The 20646-nt window shown below is 36.2% G+C and overlaps 3 protein-coding genes across 3 annotated transcripts; 1 reads left to right on the top strand and 2 right to left on the bottom strand.

The window, feature by feature from the left end:
* Nucleotides 1-18: 18 nt before the first annotated feature.
* Nucleotides 19-3223, top strand: LOC136999641 (uncharacterized). Its single transcript, XM_067354069.1, has 5 exons — nucleotides 19-161; nucleotides 257-405; nucleotides 554-687; nucleotides 829-996; nucleotides 1892-3223. Exons 2-5 carry the CDS (start codon nucleotides 288-290, stop codon nucleotides 3221-3223), a joined length of 1752 nt encoding a protein of 583 aa, XP_067210170.1. The 5' UTR covers nucleotides 19-161; nucleotides 257-287.
* Nucleotides 3224-15089: 11866 nt separating this feature from the next.
* Nucleotides 15090-17012, bottom strand: Vha13 (V-type proton ATPase subunit Vha13). The gene is made up of 4 exons (XM_012359015.2): nucleotides 16840-17012; nucleotides 16201-16301; nucleotides 15998-16096; nucleotides 15090-15914 (listed from the first exon to the last, which is right to left on the bottom strand). The coding sequence occupies exons 1-4, from the start codon at nucleotides 16919-16921 to the stop codon at nucleotides 15840-15842; spliced, it is 357 nt and encodes a 118-aa protein (XP_012214438.1). The 5' UTR covers nucleotides 16922-17012; the 3' UTR covers nucleotides 15090-15839.
* A 168-nt stretch (nucleotides 17013-17180) lies between these two features.
* LTV1 (LTV1 ribosome biogenesis factor) lies at nucleotides 17181-19447 on the bottom strand. The gene is made up of 7 exons (XM_012359014.2): nucleotides 19301-19447; nucleotides 18667-19207; nucleotides 18374-18600; nucleotides 18160-18288; nucleotides 17908-18102; nucleotides 17556-17795; nucleotides 17181-17477 (listed from the first exon to the last, which is right to left on the bottom strand). The coding sequence occupies exons 1-7, from the start codon at nucleotides 19301-19303 to the stop codon at nucleotides 17364-17366; spliced, it is 1449 nt and encodes a 482-aa protein (XP_012214437.1). The 5' UTR covers nucleotides 19304-19447; the 3' UTR covers nucleotides 17181-17363.
* Between the last annotated feature and the right edge of the window lie 1199 nt (nucleotides 19448-20646).

Genomic DNA, 20646 nt, shown 5'->3' with positions numbered 1-20646 from the left:
TTGTGATTGCATCAGCTAATCGCTATTGGCCAATTATGGCTAATCTTCATGCGCCGTGAACGTTAAGCGCAGCAAACAATTGACGCAAGCCGACGCGCTAGAAAAATCACGCGAGATCGCAGATCGCAGTGGCTGCCAGCCTGTCAGTGCATGATGGTGTGGTGCGTGATACGAATTTTGCGTGTGATCTATATAGGTTATGTATATATTTTTAAAGTGCATTCATATATATATATATATATATATATATTTATAGATATACGGTTCATAAAAAAACCGAGATAAAAATGTCTTATCAACGATATTTATATCCGGGTTCCACTCAAAATGTTCCACGAACAACGGCATATCGGAAACGAAAACGAGAACAGGTCAGTAAAAGTGAAATAATTGAAATAAATGCAGGTGAGCACTTAGCTTTTCGAAATAAATATCATTGAAGGCTACTTTTTTATCAAAACTGCGTTACAAACTATTTAATTAACATTTTTTTTATGGATTTTGCACTTGTTCAATCATCCTCTTTATCATTTACATTTTTATATACATACAGGATCTGCAAACTTATTGGATGACTTGAATTATGATATCGAGGATGGCGGATTATACGATCAACAATTATCTTTTGACGAAGGTGCAATCACAGCTGCGGAATTAAATGCCAATCGTGATCGAATGTGTGTGTGTGTGTAAGTACTTATAAATTGTAAAATTTACAATTTGTCTTGCCAACAATAATGATATTCAATTTTGACAATGTTGCCTATAGTGTTTTCGAAACATTAATTATATATTGAATAACATTGTAAATATAACTTATGGATGCAGACTACACCTGATTTGGACGAATTGAATTATAATATCGAGAGTGATGGATTGCCGAATGAAGAATTATATGATAACAATATCGAGGTTGATAGATTGTTGAACGAAGAATTATCTGATAACGATATCGAAGATTCAACCGAAGATGCCAATTGCAATGTACCGAATAATGTAAGTAATTATATACAAAGGCTTCCACATTGTGCAAAATATGTGTACACTCTTGTCAAAATGTGTTCAAAATAAAGTTTGCACAATTTATATTTCAATAAAACTGTTATAAATAATCACAACGTGTATTACGTAAAATTACAATAGTGTTAAAAGTTTTTTTTCAACACTATTGTAATTTCACAACAGAAATTTCTAACGGTGTAGAAAGTTAGTAAAATAACGATAATGTAGAAATCTTTATAAAGTTTCGTTCAAATATAAATTGTAAAACTTTTATGTATTTATATGCTTCGTATATACTACATGCAGCATTATATGTGGAGGATTTTATGTCTAATTAAGCTTTAACCTCTTTTTATTTCATTTTTTTATTTATTTTTCAATGATACTTTTTATTAATTTATGGAATGCCAACTTAGTTAGTTAGATAGAGTTTGTAACTCATTTATTCTCATTTCAGTAATTGTTGAAAGTGATAAATTTAGAAAATTGATCGATTTTACGAACATTATGTCTCTTAGTTGGAATCGGAGTGTTATTGTGTACAAAACGCATTTTTGCTAAAAAATTACATACATTGTATTTAAAATATTACATTTTAAGCCTTGTAAAAAAAATAAGTAGACTATAAAACTTCATGATATTTTATTTTCAATTTACGTATTTTAATTCTTTTTATATTCAACGTCGAGTTATCATGAAGACTTTATCGAAAGTCTGTCTTTTCATTTCAAATGTGTATAACGATAATTTTTGGTATTATAAGAATTTCGAGGAACAATTTTACAAATTCCCCAATTTTCATAATTTTAAATCATTGCACTAATCTCGTTTAAAATTGTATTCAAATATTATAACAATATATTGTATGTATATTTCATTTTCTATACAGGAGGACTTTTCGGATAAAAATCGACGACGCGATAACAACTATAATGAAAAGCTATGCAATTGTACATCAACAACAAAAGGAGAAGCGATACTGATGACGCTACAAATTGGGAAGCGACATTCACTCACTTGGGCAGCCATACTGGATATTTTAATTATGATAAACAAGTTATACGACAAAGACGTATTACCGGCTTCAAAGTATAAATTATTTAAAAACTTTTCGATACAAGACACTTCATTTAAGCATCACATATTCTGTACGAACTGCGAAACGTACCTTGGCGTTCGTGTAAATTTAAAGTCAAAAGAAATATTTACATGTAACAATTGTTCGGCGAGCTTCAATGAGCAATCAGCCTCATATTTTGTGACTTTCGATTTTGCTGTTCAAATCAAGAATTTACTAAATGATCAAACAATTATAAAAAACATTCAGTATCGGTTTGAACGAACAAAAGAGATTGGTGTAATGTCGGATATATACGATGGCGCCGTATATTCGAATCTGGAACGTTCGGGACAACCGTTATCTAATAAATGGAATTTATCATACACTTTTAATACTGATGGATGTCAGCCCAGTAAATCAAGTAAAATGTCGGTTTGGCCTATATATGCCATGATCCACGAATTGACTCCGGAATTGCGAGGTAAAAATATGCTTTTAGTCGGATTATGGGTACATAAAAATCAGCCTAATATGAATTTATTTCTGAATCCATTTATTACCGACGCGAATGCACTTGCAACTAAAGGAATTAAATGGTATTATAAACAACAAGAAATAATTACAAAAGTTTTACCAATATGCTGCTGTGTCGATTCCGCTGCCCGATGCAGTCTCCTTTGCATGAAAAAATTTAACGGTTTATATGGCTGCACATTTTGCGAACATCCGACAAAAAGCGTCAATGGTTACATAAAATACCCGATATCAGTTGATGTACCGCCGGATCGGACCGATACATCAATTCGAGAAAGCATGATGACTAATGATAACACGAAAGGTGTTCAAGGTCTCTCTGTTCTTATGAATCTGCAACACTTTGATTTGGTGAGAGGCATGGTCCCGGATTACATGCATTCGGTATTACTATGTGTCATCAAATTTCACACAGAGATTCTTCTTACATCTGTTGGCGAACCCTATTATGTTGGGTCACCAAATTGCATACGTATTATCAATAAACGCTTAAAGTCTATTGTTTGTCCCTCGGTTATTACTCGACTGCCAAGAAGCATCGATGAACGTCGTCTTTGGAAAGCCTCGGAATGGCGGTCTTGGCTCATATGGTATTGTTTAATTTGCTTCAAAGGTATATTGCCATAAAAATATTTATTGCACTTGGCACTTCTCGTTACTGCAATACACATTTGTTTACAAAAATCGATAAGTCATAGTATGATAAGTACAGTTAACGAGCTATTGTTAAAATATGCCATACAAGTGCAGAGTTTCTTTGGAGAGCATGCAATGAGATATAACGTTCATTTACTTCTTCATATACCCTCGAGTATTAGAAATTGGGGACCATTATGGACAACCAACACTTTTCTCTTTGAAAACGAAAATAGATTGCTTTTGCAAATAAAAACAAGTCCTTATCGCGTAGCTATTCAAATTGCACGGCGGTATGTTTTTTACAGGTCAATTCCGGTTTTTCAAAATAATATTATAATTGGTGAGCGATACACACAATTTTGCGAAGAAATATGTGTCAATAAAAAATTGAAATTTTATTTAAAAGTAGAAAATTGTACGTTGCTAGGTTCAGGAAAAGAACATACTCTTCTACCTGTCAAAAGTGCTTGCTTATTTGAATTGCTCCCTCGTAATTGTTTATCGTACAAAAAAGTTATTGTGAATGGTATAAGATTTACAAGTACATCATACAATCGGTCCCATAAAACCAACGATTCTGTAATTGTTACTCATGATGGTCTTAAAGGTTCAATTACTAATATTTGTTCTTTTAATATTGACAGCGAAGATGGTAATGCGAATAAAAAAGTAATCATTTTTTTCCGACAAATATTGGTCATAAATGAACCTTATCTGACATCAACTCATGTTAAGGTGAATCATATTCAAAGATGTTACGCTAATCAAGATGGGCCATTATATTCATGTTATCCGGAATCATTGAAAGGACAATGCATTATAATGCAAAGAAGTGGTAAATCTTATATCAGCGAAATACCAAGAGGATGCCTGGGTGATTAATATATATATTAATGTAGAACGATATTATATTAAGTAATATATGATGTTATATTAAGTAATATCTTTTTTTATATGCGTATTCTTTGAAGAATAATATTTTGTTATGATGTATAAATAAAAATAATTAAATATATATGTGTAACATGTAGTTTTTTAAAAATTTTGCATCCAGACGTTGCAAATCTAAATCAAGAAATCTTTCACTTGTTCCTTACGAAACATTGTAAAGCGCATTGCAACTTACAGAATATTCATTATATATTCAGTAGATTGTTCAACATATTGAAAAAATTCTTCGCGTGATTTGAAAAAATTTATCGCAGTAAAACGCAGTATGGCGTAGTTTTACCGAATAACTAAAAAAAACTAAGAAAAACTACATCCCATTCTGAGTTATTCGTAGTGACATGTAGAGCAATGTAGAGCGGCGTGGATTGTTCGAAAAATAAAGAAATCCTACGCCAACTCCGTACAAATTCATGGTAAGACGTAGAGCGGCAGAGTTTTCTCAAAGACCAACGAAATTCTACGCTCGTTTCGTAGAAATGTATAATAGAGCGTAAAAAGGCAAACTAATTCGTGCAAATATTTACGCATTTCTACTATATTCTAAAAAATTTAAATCGTTATAGTATTCCGTAATTGTTTGTAGTTGCAAGTTGCTTAGCGTACTTTTTCGTAGATATTTTTCCGTCAGGGTCTGAACTAAATCTAAATCTAATTTTGCTGTTGAATTCTATCCTCCATTCTAAGGATCTATAATCTAAACTCTCGCAGATCAACTCAACTTTTAATCAACTTTTAATCAACTCTTAATCAATTCTGAAATAAACTCTTAAATATACTCTTTAATAAACTCTTAAATAATAAACTTTAAATTTTAAACTTTGAACATTCAATTCTTTGGCTTTAGCTTTTACTTGATATATTTATTTATTTTAACTGATTGCCCTGTCTTTTCTTTCTTTTTCTTTGTCTTTCTGACTTCCTTCCTTTTTTTCCTTCCCTTCTGATTCCTTTCCTTTCTCCTTCCGTCTCTTTTCTTCTCTTATTCTATCTATCCGTTTCATCATTTCCCTTCCTCTTCCGTCTTCTTTCAAAAACTCTTCTACTGTCATTTCATCCTTTGTCTCTTCGCATTCCTTCAAGATATGTACTATATTTTCTGTTCCTTCTCCGCATATTCTACATTTCTTTTCTACCTCCTCCAACCAGTGTTGACTCCCTCTCGTTTCGCTCCCACATCTGTATCTCGCTATCATATTCCTTTTTTTCTTGTTTCTTTTTCCTTTCAAATATAATGGTGTTCCCTCTGTCATTATGTTTTTATATATCTCATTATACTTTGAATCCTCTATTTTCTTTTTTCTCACCTGTTCTTCTTTTCTTGCTATTTTTTCCGTTATTTCTCGCGCTTTCTTCTTCGTCTCTTCCTTTTCTCTCTTTTCGTTCCATTCCACGTGGAATTCCATAAGTTACTTATTCTCGCTTCCTCTAACACTTCCTTTCTCCGTCTTTCCCATTTACTTTCTTCTCTGTTTCTGCTCTCTCTTTCTAGTTCCTTTATACATTCTACTACTAGCTTTTTTTCTGTCTTCCTCACCGTTTCCTCATACTTAATGGCTCTCATCATCGCTTCCATCCTTAATTCCCTCATCTTCGTTTCTTCCTTCAGAATATAATTCGGTGTCCTTCTATCCAATCCAAGAATCCACTTTACATATTTTCTTTTTATCCTATCTAGTCTTTCTTCCTTGTTCCAGCCCCATATTTCTGCTCCATATAATGCTATGCTTCCTACCAATGCGTTAAACATCTTCATTCTTCTTATATAATCATCCCTGAATACTCTTTCTCCGATGCTCTATGTCATTTTCATCGCTATCGTTGCTCTTCTTATTCTTTCCATTATATGTTTCTCTGCTCCTCCATTCTTTTGCATAATGTATCTTAAATACCTCATTTCCTTTACTTCTTCTATGGATTCTTCTCCCCATCTCCAGTCTCTTTTCTTTACTCGTCCTCTTCTTCTCTCAAACACCATCACCTTCGATTTTTCTGGGCTCAATATTAGGTCCTTCTTTTCCAAGTATTTTTTAAACCTTTTTATCATTTCTTTCAGGTTCTGCTCACTTTGTGCAACCAGAACAATATCGTCAGCGTACGTGATCGTCTAGAACTTTTCCTTGCTTACTACAATCCCTCCCGTCTGTTCTTTCCTCATTTCTGCCTCCAGGTCCATGATGTATATATTAAATAGCGTAGGGCTCATAGGACATCCCTGCCTTACTCCTGTACTTGTCCAAAACTCCTCCGATTTTCTTTTTCCTGCTTTTACCATGTTCTTCGTCTCTTTGTAAGTTTCCATGATCCTTTTCCTTAGTCTTTCTCTTATTTTTATCCTTTTCAGTATCTCTCCTAATTTCCTCCTGTCTACTTTGTCGAACGCTGCTTTCAGATCCGCGAAAAACGCAAATATCTTTCCTCTTTTCTTCACTAATTCTCTATTTGCTATGTGATTCAAAATGTATATTGCGTCTGTCGTTCCTCTTCCTTCTCTAAATCCAAACTGTCCTTCCCCCAGCTTCCTTTCTGTTTCCTTCTTTAATCTCTCATTTAATATATTCGCGTAGATCTTGTATGCCGTGTCCATCAATGTCACTTCCTTGTAGTTTTTCGCCTCTCCTTTCTCTCTTTTTTTGTATATTGGACTAATTAGACCTTTATTCCATTCTTCTGGGATTCCTCCCTCCTTCCATATTTTATTTATTAATCTCCAAAATACCTCTCCTACTTCCTCCGACATCAATCTCCACGCTTCGTTCTCTATCCCATTCTCCCCTGGTGCTTTACCTTTCTTCAATTTCTTCAGTTGCCTTATCAACTCTTCCTTTGATATTTCTTCATCTTCCTTTGATATTTCTTCATTTTCCTCCTCTATCTTCTGTATCTCTTCCTCTTCCCTTCTCTTCTCCTCCATAGTCATTTTTTCTTTTTTTCCTCCTAATAATTCCATAAAATGAGCATTCCATATTTCCGTCTCTATATTCTCATCTATTCCTTCTCTTTTCTTCCTAAATTTATTTATATATTTTCACGCTTCTTCCTCTGTTTTTATTAATTTTATTTTCTGTTTTTCTTCCTCTGCATGCTTTCTCTTTTCTTCCTCACACTATTTCCTATACTTCTTCCTTTTTTTCACATATTCCCCTCTGTCAATCATGCCTTTTTTTAATTTTCTCAGTTCTTTTCTCAGCTCCCTCTTTTTTGTTTTCCAAACCTTGCTATGCCATTCCTTTTTTCCTAATTTCCATGGTGTTATTTTTCTCTCTACTTTCATAATCGAATCTCTCACTTTCTCTTCCATTTCCTTCCATATTTCTCCATTCTTCGTCTTCTTGCATCCCCATCCCTTACATTTTCCATGATAATACTTTACTCCTTCTTCTGACCATATATATGCTTCTTTCAATCTTTACCATATTATCTTTTCTCCTCTTCCTCTTTTCTTTACCTTCCAATTCCACTTCTACCGGTACATGATCCGACTCTGTTCTATTACCTTCCTCCATTTTTTTACCTCTTCTATTGCCTTTTCATTCGAAACCACATAATTTATCATTGATGTTCCCAACTCTCTTATATATGTCCATCTACCTTCCTTCTCAAAACTTCCATTTAGAATCATCCATCCTCTCTCTCTTATTTTATTTAACATTACTCTTCCTTCCCCATTTATCACTTTGTCTTTTGATCTTCTTTTCTCTTCTTCCTTTTTTTCTGTTCCATTTCCCACTCCTATCGGTCCTCCTTCTTTTCCTGTCCTCGCATTGAAATCTCCTCCTAACAACAGATAGCCTTCCTTTTCCTTTTCTATCTCTTTCCTTATATTGTCCATTGTTTCTTCATTATTTTGACTGTATACTGTAACAATTCTCCATCTATTTTTATTCTATATAAAACTAATCTCCATCGCTCCCTTATTTATTTTCTTTGCCTTAATTCCTTCCAAATCTTTCCTTATTGCTGTTATGATTCCACCTTTAGCTCTTCCCTTTATATTCCCTCCCTTTATCTCCTTTATTGCTGGTATACAATTCCATTCGTATCTATTCAACACTTTCTTACTGATCCTCTTCCATTTTTCCTCTTCCATTCATGTTTCTGTCAATCCTATTATATCAAAATCTTCCAGATAGTCCCATGTTTCTTCACATTTATTTGATAATCCTGCTATATTCCAAAAACATATTCTTAAGCCCCCTTCTCCATCTTCCTCCTTCTCTTCTTCCTGTTTCTCCTTTTCTCATTCCTTTCTCCCTTTTCTTTCCTCTTCCAGTTTTTCTTTCTTCTCATTCCATCTGTACCATTTTCCATTTAAGTATATCTTCTTGTATCCAATTTTTGCTTTGCTGTCTCCTTTCTTTCTTTCCTCTCTTGCCTTTTCTCTTAATTTTTGTTGTATCTCCCGCTCTCTTCTTGTCAAATCATCTTCTATTATTATTTCCTTCTTTAACTCTTTCTTCTTATTCATGATCTCTCTTTTTTGCTCCCAGCTTTCTATCTCTGCCATCACTAAATTTCTTCCTTCATATTGTCTTATTTTTCTTGTCTTACTTATCTTTACCTTCACTTTTAGGTTATCCTCTAAAAATTTTGTTACTTCCTGCTTTAAATTCTCCTTTTCCCATTTCACACCTTTTATTACAATGTTATTCCTTCTTTCCTCTCTCTCCTTTTTTTCATTTATCCATTCCACTGTTGCTATTCTCCTCTCCAGTGATTGTTTCTCATTTCTCCACTCTTTTTTTTTTCTTTCTTTCCTCTTCCCTTTCTCTTTTCTCTTCTGTTATTTGTTCTTTCATTCTTTCCATCTCTTCTCTCATTTCTCTCCTTATTTCTTTTATCTCTCTTATTATTTTCTCCAATCCTTTCCTCCACATATCTTCTCCCGTGACATATTTTTCCATCGTCTTTTCCTCTCTCTTGTTCTTGCTCCTACTCACTGTCTGCTTCCCCATCGTTGGCGCCATCTCTCGGCTTTCCTTTCTACTCTTTTCTATCCCGCCTGCGTCTTGCTACTCCCTAACCTCTTCTCTTATCGCCGACTTTCCTCTTCTTATTACTTTAATTCTCTTTTCTCAATCCCTTCACCTTCACTTTCTCACCTTCCCTATTGCCTCCTCGTACTCTCCACTTATTCTCTTGCTTGTCCGTCCTTTTTTGCTCTTTTAATCTTATACTTTTCCGCCTGTCTTTCTTCGCCCATTCTCTCTCTACTCTGTCTCAACCGGAAGTCCGCTTTCCATTACATAATATCTTTTAATTTATACCAATACAAAAATGTTTAATTATAATAATATATAAATGATTTATTTTATCTATTACATTTTATAATAAAATAAAAATTCACTCTCTATATGTGGTCAACATATTTATAGGTAAATAAAATTTAACTAATATATCGACAAACGACACTACATCTATATAAAGGAGATATATAAAGGAAAATGAAAGGTGGTACAATAAAGCTCCTGATGGAACCTCGAGAGTGATGTGAAAGATCACATGTGATGCGTATAATCACATAGGTATAATGCATTGTCAAGATTACTTTTGTGTTAGATAAGATAATCATATATATTTTTTAAGTAAAAACATGTTTCTTTTATTTTTAATCATTTTTTCCCGTTACTTCTTAAAGTATTTTGCGTGAAATAATTTAAAAAAAAATTTTTTTTAATAATTTAATAACGATTTTTATTTACAATATAAAAAGTTTTGTAAAGTCTTCAGTTTTAGATCATTTTAGCGTGATACTTTTGTACGAGAGAGGCTCCTATCACTCCGAAGCAGCTTCCTCCCAGCCCGAAGCCGGAGAAGAGATGCTCTCCATAGAATGGGAGTTATAGCCCCCATTCTTAGAGACGATCCACTCTTCGACACATCGAAGGGGCCAGGGCATCCAACATCCCTGGATTCTCACAAAGGAGAGGTCCTCCACAAAGAGGTTAAACCTTTCTCTTCCCATCCTGTGGTCCTTGATGTCTATTATGCCCACAGGAAGACCTTTATTTCCATTTGGATCGGTACTTTTTCCCTTGTGAGCGACAGTACGCATGAATGTAGAGGAAAAGGTGCATCTCGTGAACCGAAGGTGATTCTATCCTCTGCGACGCGCCTCGTCTTCACCACAGCCCCTCTAGCGGTGGACTTAAGGGACTTCCTTGAAGACCTCTCCTTAGCGGTAGTCTTTTCGGCTGCCTCGCCGCTGGCGACGAGACAGCTAGCTCTGCGTACGATAACGACACAATGGGGGCAGGGACTATACCCTCCTAACGCCAATCCCTGAGTCTGAGACCCCTGGAGTAATAAGTCACCTTTCATGTTCGACATTGTTTTCCATACTGTTCGGGCACGGGTAGATGTTCGCACAATTTGGCGGTGATCACGCTGCGTCTAATCGGCAAGTATATTGGACACACATAAAACCAATCACAAATTTGTTTACAAACGTTTCGCAGCCATGTGATCAAGCGCGCGGGCATTACGTGGCTTAGGAGGGGAAGACCACAATTTTCGAGCCCCGCCTGACCACTACTCATTAGAGGCTTCTAGCCACGGTTCGGTGTGTAAGGTGTGTGCGTGAATAAAACAGTTAAGCCAGTCCAGTGGAATTACTTTTTCTTAACACCATCCCCAGAAACCCGCTCCGGCGAAACAAAAAAATAAGAAGTGTTTCGATAATTTCGAAGGTGTCGCGACACATACTTTTGGTTTAATAATAGTGTGTCCTACATCGGGTTGTTTGACGAGATTTTCCTTCCTCTAGACCAGTTGCCTACCATGGTTAACAAGCTCGGTCTGCCTGTCAATGTGCTGAGGAGAGGGAGGGGGGGGGGGCAATGCCTCTATGACATTGCGAAGCGTGTAGAAAGAAGTTAGCGATATATAGACGCAACCCCATCTACAGCACTTTCCACAGGTTTCCCCAAGAGGGAAGCCCATGGAGGTGTTACAGGTACATAAACGCCTTGAAGATCTTTAATCCTCGACTCCAGTCTCTGCAGATTTTTTGCAGAAGACATCCATCTCCAACCGACCTTCTTAAGACCCGAGAAGGTGCGGTACCACATATGCAGTTGGGTTGGCAGTGCGCTTGTCTCACGAGCGCCTGTGGATGCGAAGAATTTCCGTCGCGCGGAGAGATAATCTTCTCCGACTGTAGGCTCTGTTGTCCAGACCCTCTTACCGAGCGGAATGGATTTAACGGATTCGATGTAGATCCGTGCAAAGCCTACGTCCACTCCATCCAACCTTGCGACCCGCAGACAGAATTCTTTTGCTGCGGAATGGTTAGAGGCTGCGCAGCCAACAACTCTGCGCAGCCAAACGTCGCGAAGCACATGTCTCCCCTGCTTATCCGGGAAGCCCGCATCCCCCAGCCCCAGCGGGGCTTTAAGTGGGATGCGGAGGCGACGGGACTGAAGAACAAGATCCCGATGATTGATTCCGATCAGCCGATAGACCAAACACACCAACGAGATCATCTCCACGTATCAAGTGGGGTTGGTGTGCATTCCCGCTTTTATCAACGGTAAACTTGTACAACAGGCACAAGGTCATGAAGCTGAGAGGGGTGCCCATATGGATGCCCCTCTTAGATGTTATCCCAAAGCCTCCATAATCCAACCTCATGGGGGAAAACATCTTGTCCGTATAATCGTTGACCCATTCGGGACACGAAACAGCGGAGAAGATGCCCCTCCATGCCGCTTGCGCGTAAAGGTAGGGTATGTAATCAGTCGCGTTGGAGAGGTCGGACGACACACATGTGCCGTGGCGACCCCAAGCAAGCTTCAGCATCCGCTGAAACTTGCTAGTAGACGGGTGTCGATCCATGTCTGCCCAATTCTCATCTTCGAGAATAGGCCAAAGCTGCCTGCGAATGATGTCACCAGCAAGCAGTGCGGAAGCAGGGAAGAGGGTAAGGACACGTGCCTTATACCTCTTCTCTTTAATCGCAATCACACGAGGAGCGAACTCCTCGGAACGACACTTCTCGATCGCCGTCTCGACGATGGCTTCATCGACTATACGCGAACCCCTGGACAAATCGGAACTAACCCAACCGGAGCCGATAAGATCTTCTATAACCGGCATTGCGTCATCGAGAAGTTCTCGATAACGACCCCCGTCTGCCGCTGTCAAGTTAAGACTTGCAGTGTTTTCATTCGGGGCAAAGGAGACAGTTCCGCGGAGGAGATCAATCCTTTGGGTAACATATTCACGCGTCCACTCATAAATTTCATCAGCCAATCCGTAATCGATCTCGGCTGGCGGCTTTCCAACAATCCGCCGGTGCTCACCAAGCGCCTTTGCGGATACGCTGCTGTCACCAACAGGCAGCGATCTACCGAGCCTGGCAACTTGGGCACGCACCTCAGAGTGCGACAAGCGGCTGAACAACCACCGCTTGAAAGCCTTCGGGACTTGCGACGAGGATTCGGGTTTAACCCGCGTCACCGCCCAGGTCCGGAGCTCAAAAGAGAGTTGCTTAAGATGTTTGGCAACGTGAGCCTCCCGCCAGGTGTTTTGGCAGTTTGGACCAACCAACGGGCCAATATCTTTGGACCCACGAGATCGGTAAAGCCACGAGGAAGCGCAGCAGTCACGACCGTCACGATCGCGCGCCACGTCGAGGATACAAAGCGTTTATGTACCTTATCCGTCGAGGCCTTGTCTGGGTTTGGAACCCAAGACGCAGCCCCAACTACACCGGGGATAACTGGCCAAGACCAAGGGTCAGGAGATAACCTGAACCTTCGCAATGGCGTCGTCATTGCCCCAACCTAGCCTAACCTAACTTAACTTATTATATACGTCATCCCTAACTAATAACACTAACTGTAATTTAAGTTACTTTCTTTTTTTATTTATGATCTACTAAAGTCGAACAGCCAAATATTCATCAGAGATTTTGGAAATTGCTATTATCATAATAACCGTAACTTTAGACTTCAAATATACCTTTAGTTCACATGACTTTGTCAAAGTCATTAAAAAGAAAAGAAAAGATTTGGTGTAATAATCATCACTGAGGAATATCTGTAATTTTTAAATAATTCGGTAAATCTCTTGCCATATAAAAAGGCGACTCTTCGGAGCCTCAGCGTCCAGTTTATCGGAGATCAAGAAAGTCACTTCTTCAACAGGGACTAGCCAGTAACAAGTCAGATCATCAGCCAGTCGTTCAGCTCGAGACAAAAGAGAAAGAAAAAGTTATATTTTTAAACAAGAAAGAAAACGTTATATATATATATAATTCAGCCTCAAGAAACAGTCAGCAAGCAGACAACCAGTCTGCAGCCAGCCAGGAAGCAGCCCGAAGGGAAGCTGTACATGTATGTACGTCACCCTTGAAATCGTCCGAATAATTTGTAAATTATATTCTGAAATTGTAAGAACCTATTCGTTACTAAGCCATACTTATTCACATACAAAACAATGAATCACAACGAGCGACAAAATTTTAATCCGTATTTACTATTTCGAGTAAATTATCATAAGCGACGATAGTAGTACTTATAGCTAGAAGAGTTTTAACTAAGGAGCTATGAGGGGGAAGAGGGAATATCAAATTACACAAATTCAGCACTTTTTTTAGTAGTGGGAGAAAGGGGAGTATCAGGTTACACGCAAATTCAGCACTTTTGAGTGGTGGTGAGCGGGAAGGGGGTATTAAGTTACACGTAAATTCAGCACTTTTGAGTGGTGGTGGGCGGAAAGGGGGTATTAGGTTACACGCAAATTCAGCACTTCTGAGTGGTGGGGGGATATTAAATTTCCTGGCGTCAGCTCTTTTTTAGTAGTGGGGGGGGGAGGGGTATCATGTGGGGAGGAGTATCAGGTTACGCAGTTGCAAAGGTTGAATGAATCAGACACAGATCCAATCGGACACAATAAGAAACGAACATCGGTGATTGGAATCGGACAATGTCAATCGGACACAGTAGGAAACGGACACATAGTGGTTGCAATCAGACACATGCTTCGTGACAGTTTTTCTAATCTTAAAAACTTTAATGACTTCTAATGACTTGTTGCTTTTTTTCAAAAAAAGTTAACCGAATAAACTGTATAATTATAGACTTTGTTTCGCATCGAAAGCACTGGCTGATGAAAATAGACCTTGCTTTGCGCGGAAAGTTGCAAACCTGTATGCAAACATGTGGAACCGTATAATTATGGACCTATACTCCATCCGGTGAGAGAATATTCATGGATCGGACGAAAACTCGGCCGTTTCGGCGCAGGTTTCTCCTCATGGAACGCTTAGAAAGCCCTCTACTCCACAGGAGTACTGCTCGTGCAGCTTGCCAATGCTAACACTCTCCCCACTTTGCCCGGCTATGCTTCTCCTAGTACAGACCATGGATATTCTCTCGCTGGACAGAGTATAGTTTTGCATTTGAAGTATCGGACGATAGACCTTGCTTTGTGCGGAAAGTTGCAAACCCATGTGGAATCGTATAATTATAGACCTAGTTTTGCATCCAAAGCACTATTTTTATGATTTTTACGCGTAGACACGAGATGTGTCCGATTGCAACCATCGTGTGTTCATTTCCTACTGTGTCCGATTCATTCTACCTACTGTGTTCGATTTATTCTGTGCGCAACTGAGACTTCCCCTGATATGATAAAACATAAATGCTTACATAATCGAAAAAAAAAGAAAAAAAAAAAAAAAAAAAAAAAAAAAAGAAAAAAAAAGAAGAGTATATCAATAGAATTCCTATTACAATATCTATTTCGTCTTCAAATGCAGCATTCAAAATATGTTATGCTTAACATATGTTCTTTTATTTATTTATCTCTTAACAAGTGGCACTCTTATTCAAATTAATATTAGAAGCATATGTACAATTCTGTCTAATAATAGAAACATTGAAAAAATAAAAGACTGATGTTTTGGGTTTTGTTCTTTTTGTATTTTGAACACTAATACTGTACAGACAATTAACCAGCTTACAGAGACAGGAAATACATGTGAGGCAATGCTACTCACTTCACAAGATCTCAACAGGCTTTGAAAGGTCCTGATTAAAGATAAAAGAAATTTAAATGTTACTACATCGTCGCGTGGTTCACTGTCGACTGGGAGCGTGTCTATGAACCGCGAGAGGCTGTAGAAAATTTGGTTTACGTCCTCGATGCGACAGATTCATGGAATGACATCTAATGACATACATTTAACGACATACAATTCGTTACCATCACCCTATATCACTTTAGTTATATCTTAATAAATGTACATCTTTCCAATGTGTCTAGGCCTTGACACATCGGATCGATTATACATTATTCAATACATTCACGTTATTTTCGTTTTTTTTTTTATCTTTTGTTACAATGCAACTACATTTACAGCAATTCTCAAACTGTCCAAATACGTGCCGGTGAAAAGCTCTAGCATTAATAACAATACAGTTACATTTATTGTCGTGTAGCAACTGCGAAACTAAGATTCTAGTAGTAGTTTGAGTATCACTGCTACAACTATATTGTACACAGTTTTTTCAATAAAATATAACATGTCATACGATATAACGACGATAAATACATGTTAAGATATGGTATAAGAGAACAATAATATTTAATGTACATTTATAATGTAAGATATATCATATTTATAGTTCTTAGTTGCAACTCTTGTGACTTAGACCTCAATGTGATAATTGTTGTGCAGTGCCGGCTTGATATCATATACTAAGTCCAAGATTTTAAGCATGACCTAAATCACACAGAGAGTAAAATAATTTTCTTGCATGTTAATTTGTCTTTTATCTATGAATAGAAATTATACAAGAGACTTACTGTATTTTTGTGCGTAGCAACTGTCTGATTCATTTCTTCTATCTTAACTCGTGTATCTGCCTCAATGCGTGCAGCTACATCCTCTTTTGAGCCCATGTGCTGCAATAACATAGATAATACATGATAAAATTATTGATTAAATTTAAACTAAATCAAAGAATGAAAATTACATAAAACATAAAGCAAAGGAAACCAATAGTTACCTTGGCTTCAAATTCACGGAACTGTCTTTCTCGTTCCTGTCGATATTTCTCAATTTCATCCTGAGCTTCCTCTTTAGCCTGCTTTAGGCGACGGGCTTTGCCTATAAAGGTATAAGAAAAATCATAATATAATAGTCCCAGATTTTTTATAAAGCTTTGTTGATCTATTTGATTCTATCTTTATTTCATTATAATGTTAGTATACTTGAAACAGTTCCTAAATCTCAATTGTCGAGAGAAAATATCTAATATAGCACAGAGCTTTGAAATAAATTGAAGAGAAATTAGAGTTCTATTAAATAAAGTTGTCAAACAGTCACTAAACTATGAATTCAAGCAAAACGATTGAAGGAACGCTGACAGATCATGTGTCAAGGTTAGCCGAGACCATTTCTATTGCGAACCATCATAATTTTGCGTATCTAATTAAATATTTAAATTAAAACTCATTTTCTGCATGCCCCGCGTATCATTTCGAAAAATATCACAAATTTGTCGCATGTATCAGTCTCGAAAAAGATTATCACGGCCAAAAGGTTACAGCTCATGATCACGCAGCGAGTTGTCGTGCATCGCGTCCACGTCGCGGATATTTTTTCGTGAAATATTTCGGTGCCACTCGTTGACGAATATACTCACGTTTCCTGGCATCCGAAACTTTCTCCGCAGCGCGTTTCTCAGCTGCCAGAAGCTGCTGAATACCCTGCGTCTGGCTAGCCATCTTTGCGACGAACGAGTAGAGAACGGCAAGCTATCATGAATCGATCATATGACTTTGGCGCTTCCGCCCTTTGCCCCGCCTTTAACGATGGTCCGTGTCTCGTGCTTTCTCACGTGGCTGCTCTATCTTCCATCTTTGGCGCATCGTTGGCGCATTGTTGGCGCGAATTGATAAACTGAACCGATTCGATAGGCTGCTTTTAAAATATTTTTTCTTTTTCATTTTCAAAGGTATAGGCAAATATTGTGATTACATAATGTATGTTTGACATATATATTTTTTTAATATACAGAATTGATTTAAGAAAATATTTGTACATACATCTGTAACATCTTGAACATACAATAATATATATTTTTACACATATAGAAGTTGAAGTTGTTAAATCTGTAAAGATAGATTTCCAGTGACAAAAAAATCGGAGAATTATTCTTCCAATAATTTATACCATACGTTTCCCTTGAACATTTTGTCTATTGTTCAATCTAATCTTCTCTTGACGTTTCTTTTCCTCTTTAAACGCTTCAATATTTGCTTTTCGTTCAACCCTTCTTTCCTGAAAAATTATTTAATATATAAAAATTGAATTTATATTGTTGATTTGGTTAATTACTCATTCAATAAAACTGCATACTTTTCTGTATTCTTTGAGTAATTTCTTTCTTTCTTTCTTTTCTTCTGAAGTTTCACCTTTGGGTCTTATACTTAAAATACTTAAGGTGGATCTTCTACTTTCTGCTACAGATTGTGAACTCTCTGGTATATTATTTTCCAAATCAAATTGTGCTAACGCTTGAGCTGTTAATTTTCCAGTATTGCCTAATACATTTTTTGGAATACCAGTTTTTTGGTCAATTTCAATTTTTTTTGGATGCTAATTAAAAAGAAACAGACAGATACAAAACTTTAATAAATAAAAAATAAATCGAAAATAAAATATATGCTCATATAAAATATAATATTAATAATATCCATAATATTATTACCTTAGAAGGTTCTGGAATTAACTTAGGATGATTGTAAATATTACTATATGTACTAAGAATACTTTCGCAATCCCATCTATCTTTTGTACGAGCATCGACAACGAGTCTGTTTTGAACATCTTCATCTTCTGAACTGGAACATTCTCTCTCCACAATTTTCATTCTGTCTGTCATAAGTTTTGCAATATTTTCCGTCTGTAAATACAAGAAAGAATAAATATACTTTTCATAGTATTCTCGCATTATACTTACATCTTCATTCTGCTTCTTTTTAAATTCTTCAGCATATTGTAAAATAAGATCTGAATCATGTCCAACATATCCTTCTATCTCATCGCAATCTAAAGCACCAATTTCATTTTCATCATATACAGAGTACATCTACATAATTACAAACAACAGATTAGTGCATATATATATACAATAATATCAGGATAATGTCAACAAAAATGTAGGAAATATAAACCTTTTCAAATTTATCATCTAGCAATCTAAGTTGTTCATTTCTTCTCATCACACTACTGCTCATGGAATATTCTGTAAATCTTGATTTTGTTTCCTCCTCTTTAAAAGTGTACTGTGGTCCCTTTAGGCTACATACTTCATCTGCCTCTTCATCAGATAAATCCATGTGACCATCAGAAGATATGTCCGATACATCAAATTCATTGGCCGATTCATTCAATTCATATTCTGAGAATATAAAATTATATAAATCATATACATACAAATATTGTAGTTCATAATTTAATAATTTACCATATTCTCTGTCAGAACCATCGCTGTCGCTATGTTCAGCATTAGCTAATTCTATGAAATTATCTTCTAACTGATTATCAGGATCATCAAAATTAAAATCATCATCCATTGCAGCGACCACATCTGGATCAAGATCCAATTGTGGTCCAGAAACTGGTGCAGCTTTATTAAGCATACCAACTTTCTCTTCGACATTTGAAGCAAATACAGAGGAAGGTAAACTGATTTTTGGAGCATCCTTTTGTGAATTTGTGTTCTCGACACGTTCCCACTCAACTGACAAGGTATTAACATCTCGAAGATGTTGTAAATAATTGTAGTCATCATCAAAATATATTCCATATTTTTGCTGCTCTTCTTTGCGTTTTTCCCTATCTAATGTTTTCTTTTCTGATTTAGCTGCTTGTTTGTCCCCAACTGGCACGAGGACTCTTTGAGGTGCTGTTTCATCTGCCACTAATGGATCTTTTTGTGAACGATGAACCAAATGAAACGTGACAGCATTCTTCTTGTCAATAAACTTCTTTGTTTTTCCTTTCGGCTGCAATAACAATATTTATTCTATAAATAAACTGTGTTGTCTAACCTATATGTATTTAGTAAAAACAAGTTTTCAGGTGCATATAAAGCTTACCATTTTAATCTCCAACTGATCGTGCGTAAAAATTTAACAACGTATAAAAAAATCTTGTAACGTAATATTTATATGATAAAATCACACGTTTATTTCTTTAAATCGATCCATAAAGTATAGAACAAATACACGTGAACATGTGGTAGCAGAGAGAAACCTGAGAGAGGCCACGCTGCCGTTTTCCGTACGACGCTTTCTCTAGGCCGTACGCTAGTGACGCACGTCCATTTCCGGCCGGCTTAGGAACTAAATAGCCACGTCCATTTTCCGCATCGGTTAAAAAGTCACGTCTATTTTCTGAGATGGTTCATGTCCATGTTATATCCACAAGCGAAGCTATTTACGTCACGCGTCCTTGCCGTGCGTTAGACTGTTTGATCAACAGCAGCGTACAACAAAGAATCAAGCGTTTTTTAATCGAGTAAGGCGAATCGCTTGAATATTAAAGATCCCATATTCGAGACCTACTTTTTGCAACTTTTTTTTCCTTTTTTTGCATTTTTTTCAACTGTATATAATCAAATTAATAAATTAAAATAAAGTTTAATAATAAAATAATGTTAAAATAATGTTAATATAAAAATAATATTTAATAAGCTTTTATTGCAAAATTGTAAAATTATTTTTAATTTTTTTATTAACAATAACAAATCAGTTTTTATTAAATAATTATAAAAAATTTTTTATATTAAAAAATGCTTTTTATAATGTTTTTGTAATATTTAGTACATGCCATGTACAATAAAATATACATATTTTTATATAACTAACATATGATCTGTATTAAAAAATGTTTTCTCTTTCTCGATTCTTCAAAAAAAAAAAAGTATTAATCGTAAAGAGTGATTCAAATAATAATTTCAATGTAGAAAGAAATTCAGTCTCTTATGCAAATGTAATACAAGTAACGATAACATCGATCTCATTCTTAATAATGTGCAGTGGCTTAACGGAAAATAGTTGGTCTATCACAACGCAGATCAGGTTTCGAGACTGAGTGGTGTCCGATTTTTTTCAAGTTTATGGTACATCTTATATAGATCACATTTAGATTTGATAATTTAACACAGGCTTCGGAATTATTTTATCTTTTCAGCCGATTCTCGTGGTACACGCCTCCTTTCCTCTCTTCACCGCGCGCGCGGCAAACGCTAGGGCCAGCGCCGCCGAGCGTTAGGAGCGGCGCTATCCGATTAATGTTAAAAAAATTTATTAAAAATATTTTTTTCCTCAATAGCAATAGTACCTCATGGGTGACGTGGAAATCTATTGAAATATTTTCACATAATAAATTTAAAAATAAAAAAAATATTTTTAATAAATTTTTTTAACTTTTAATGATCAAG

Source organism: Linepithema humile, chromosome 4, assembly GCF_040581485.1.
Source record: "Linepithema humile isolate Giens D197 chromosome 4, Lhum_UNIL_v1.0, whole genome shotgun sequence".
Taxonomy (NCBI): Eukaryota; Metazoa; Arthropoda; class Insecta; order Hymenoptera; family Formicidae; genus Linepithema; species Linepithema humile.
This window is presented reverse-complemented; position numbering and strand designations above follow the sequence as displayed.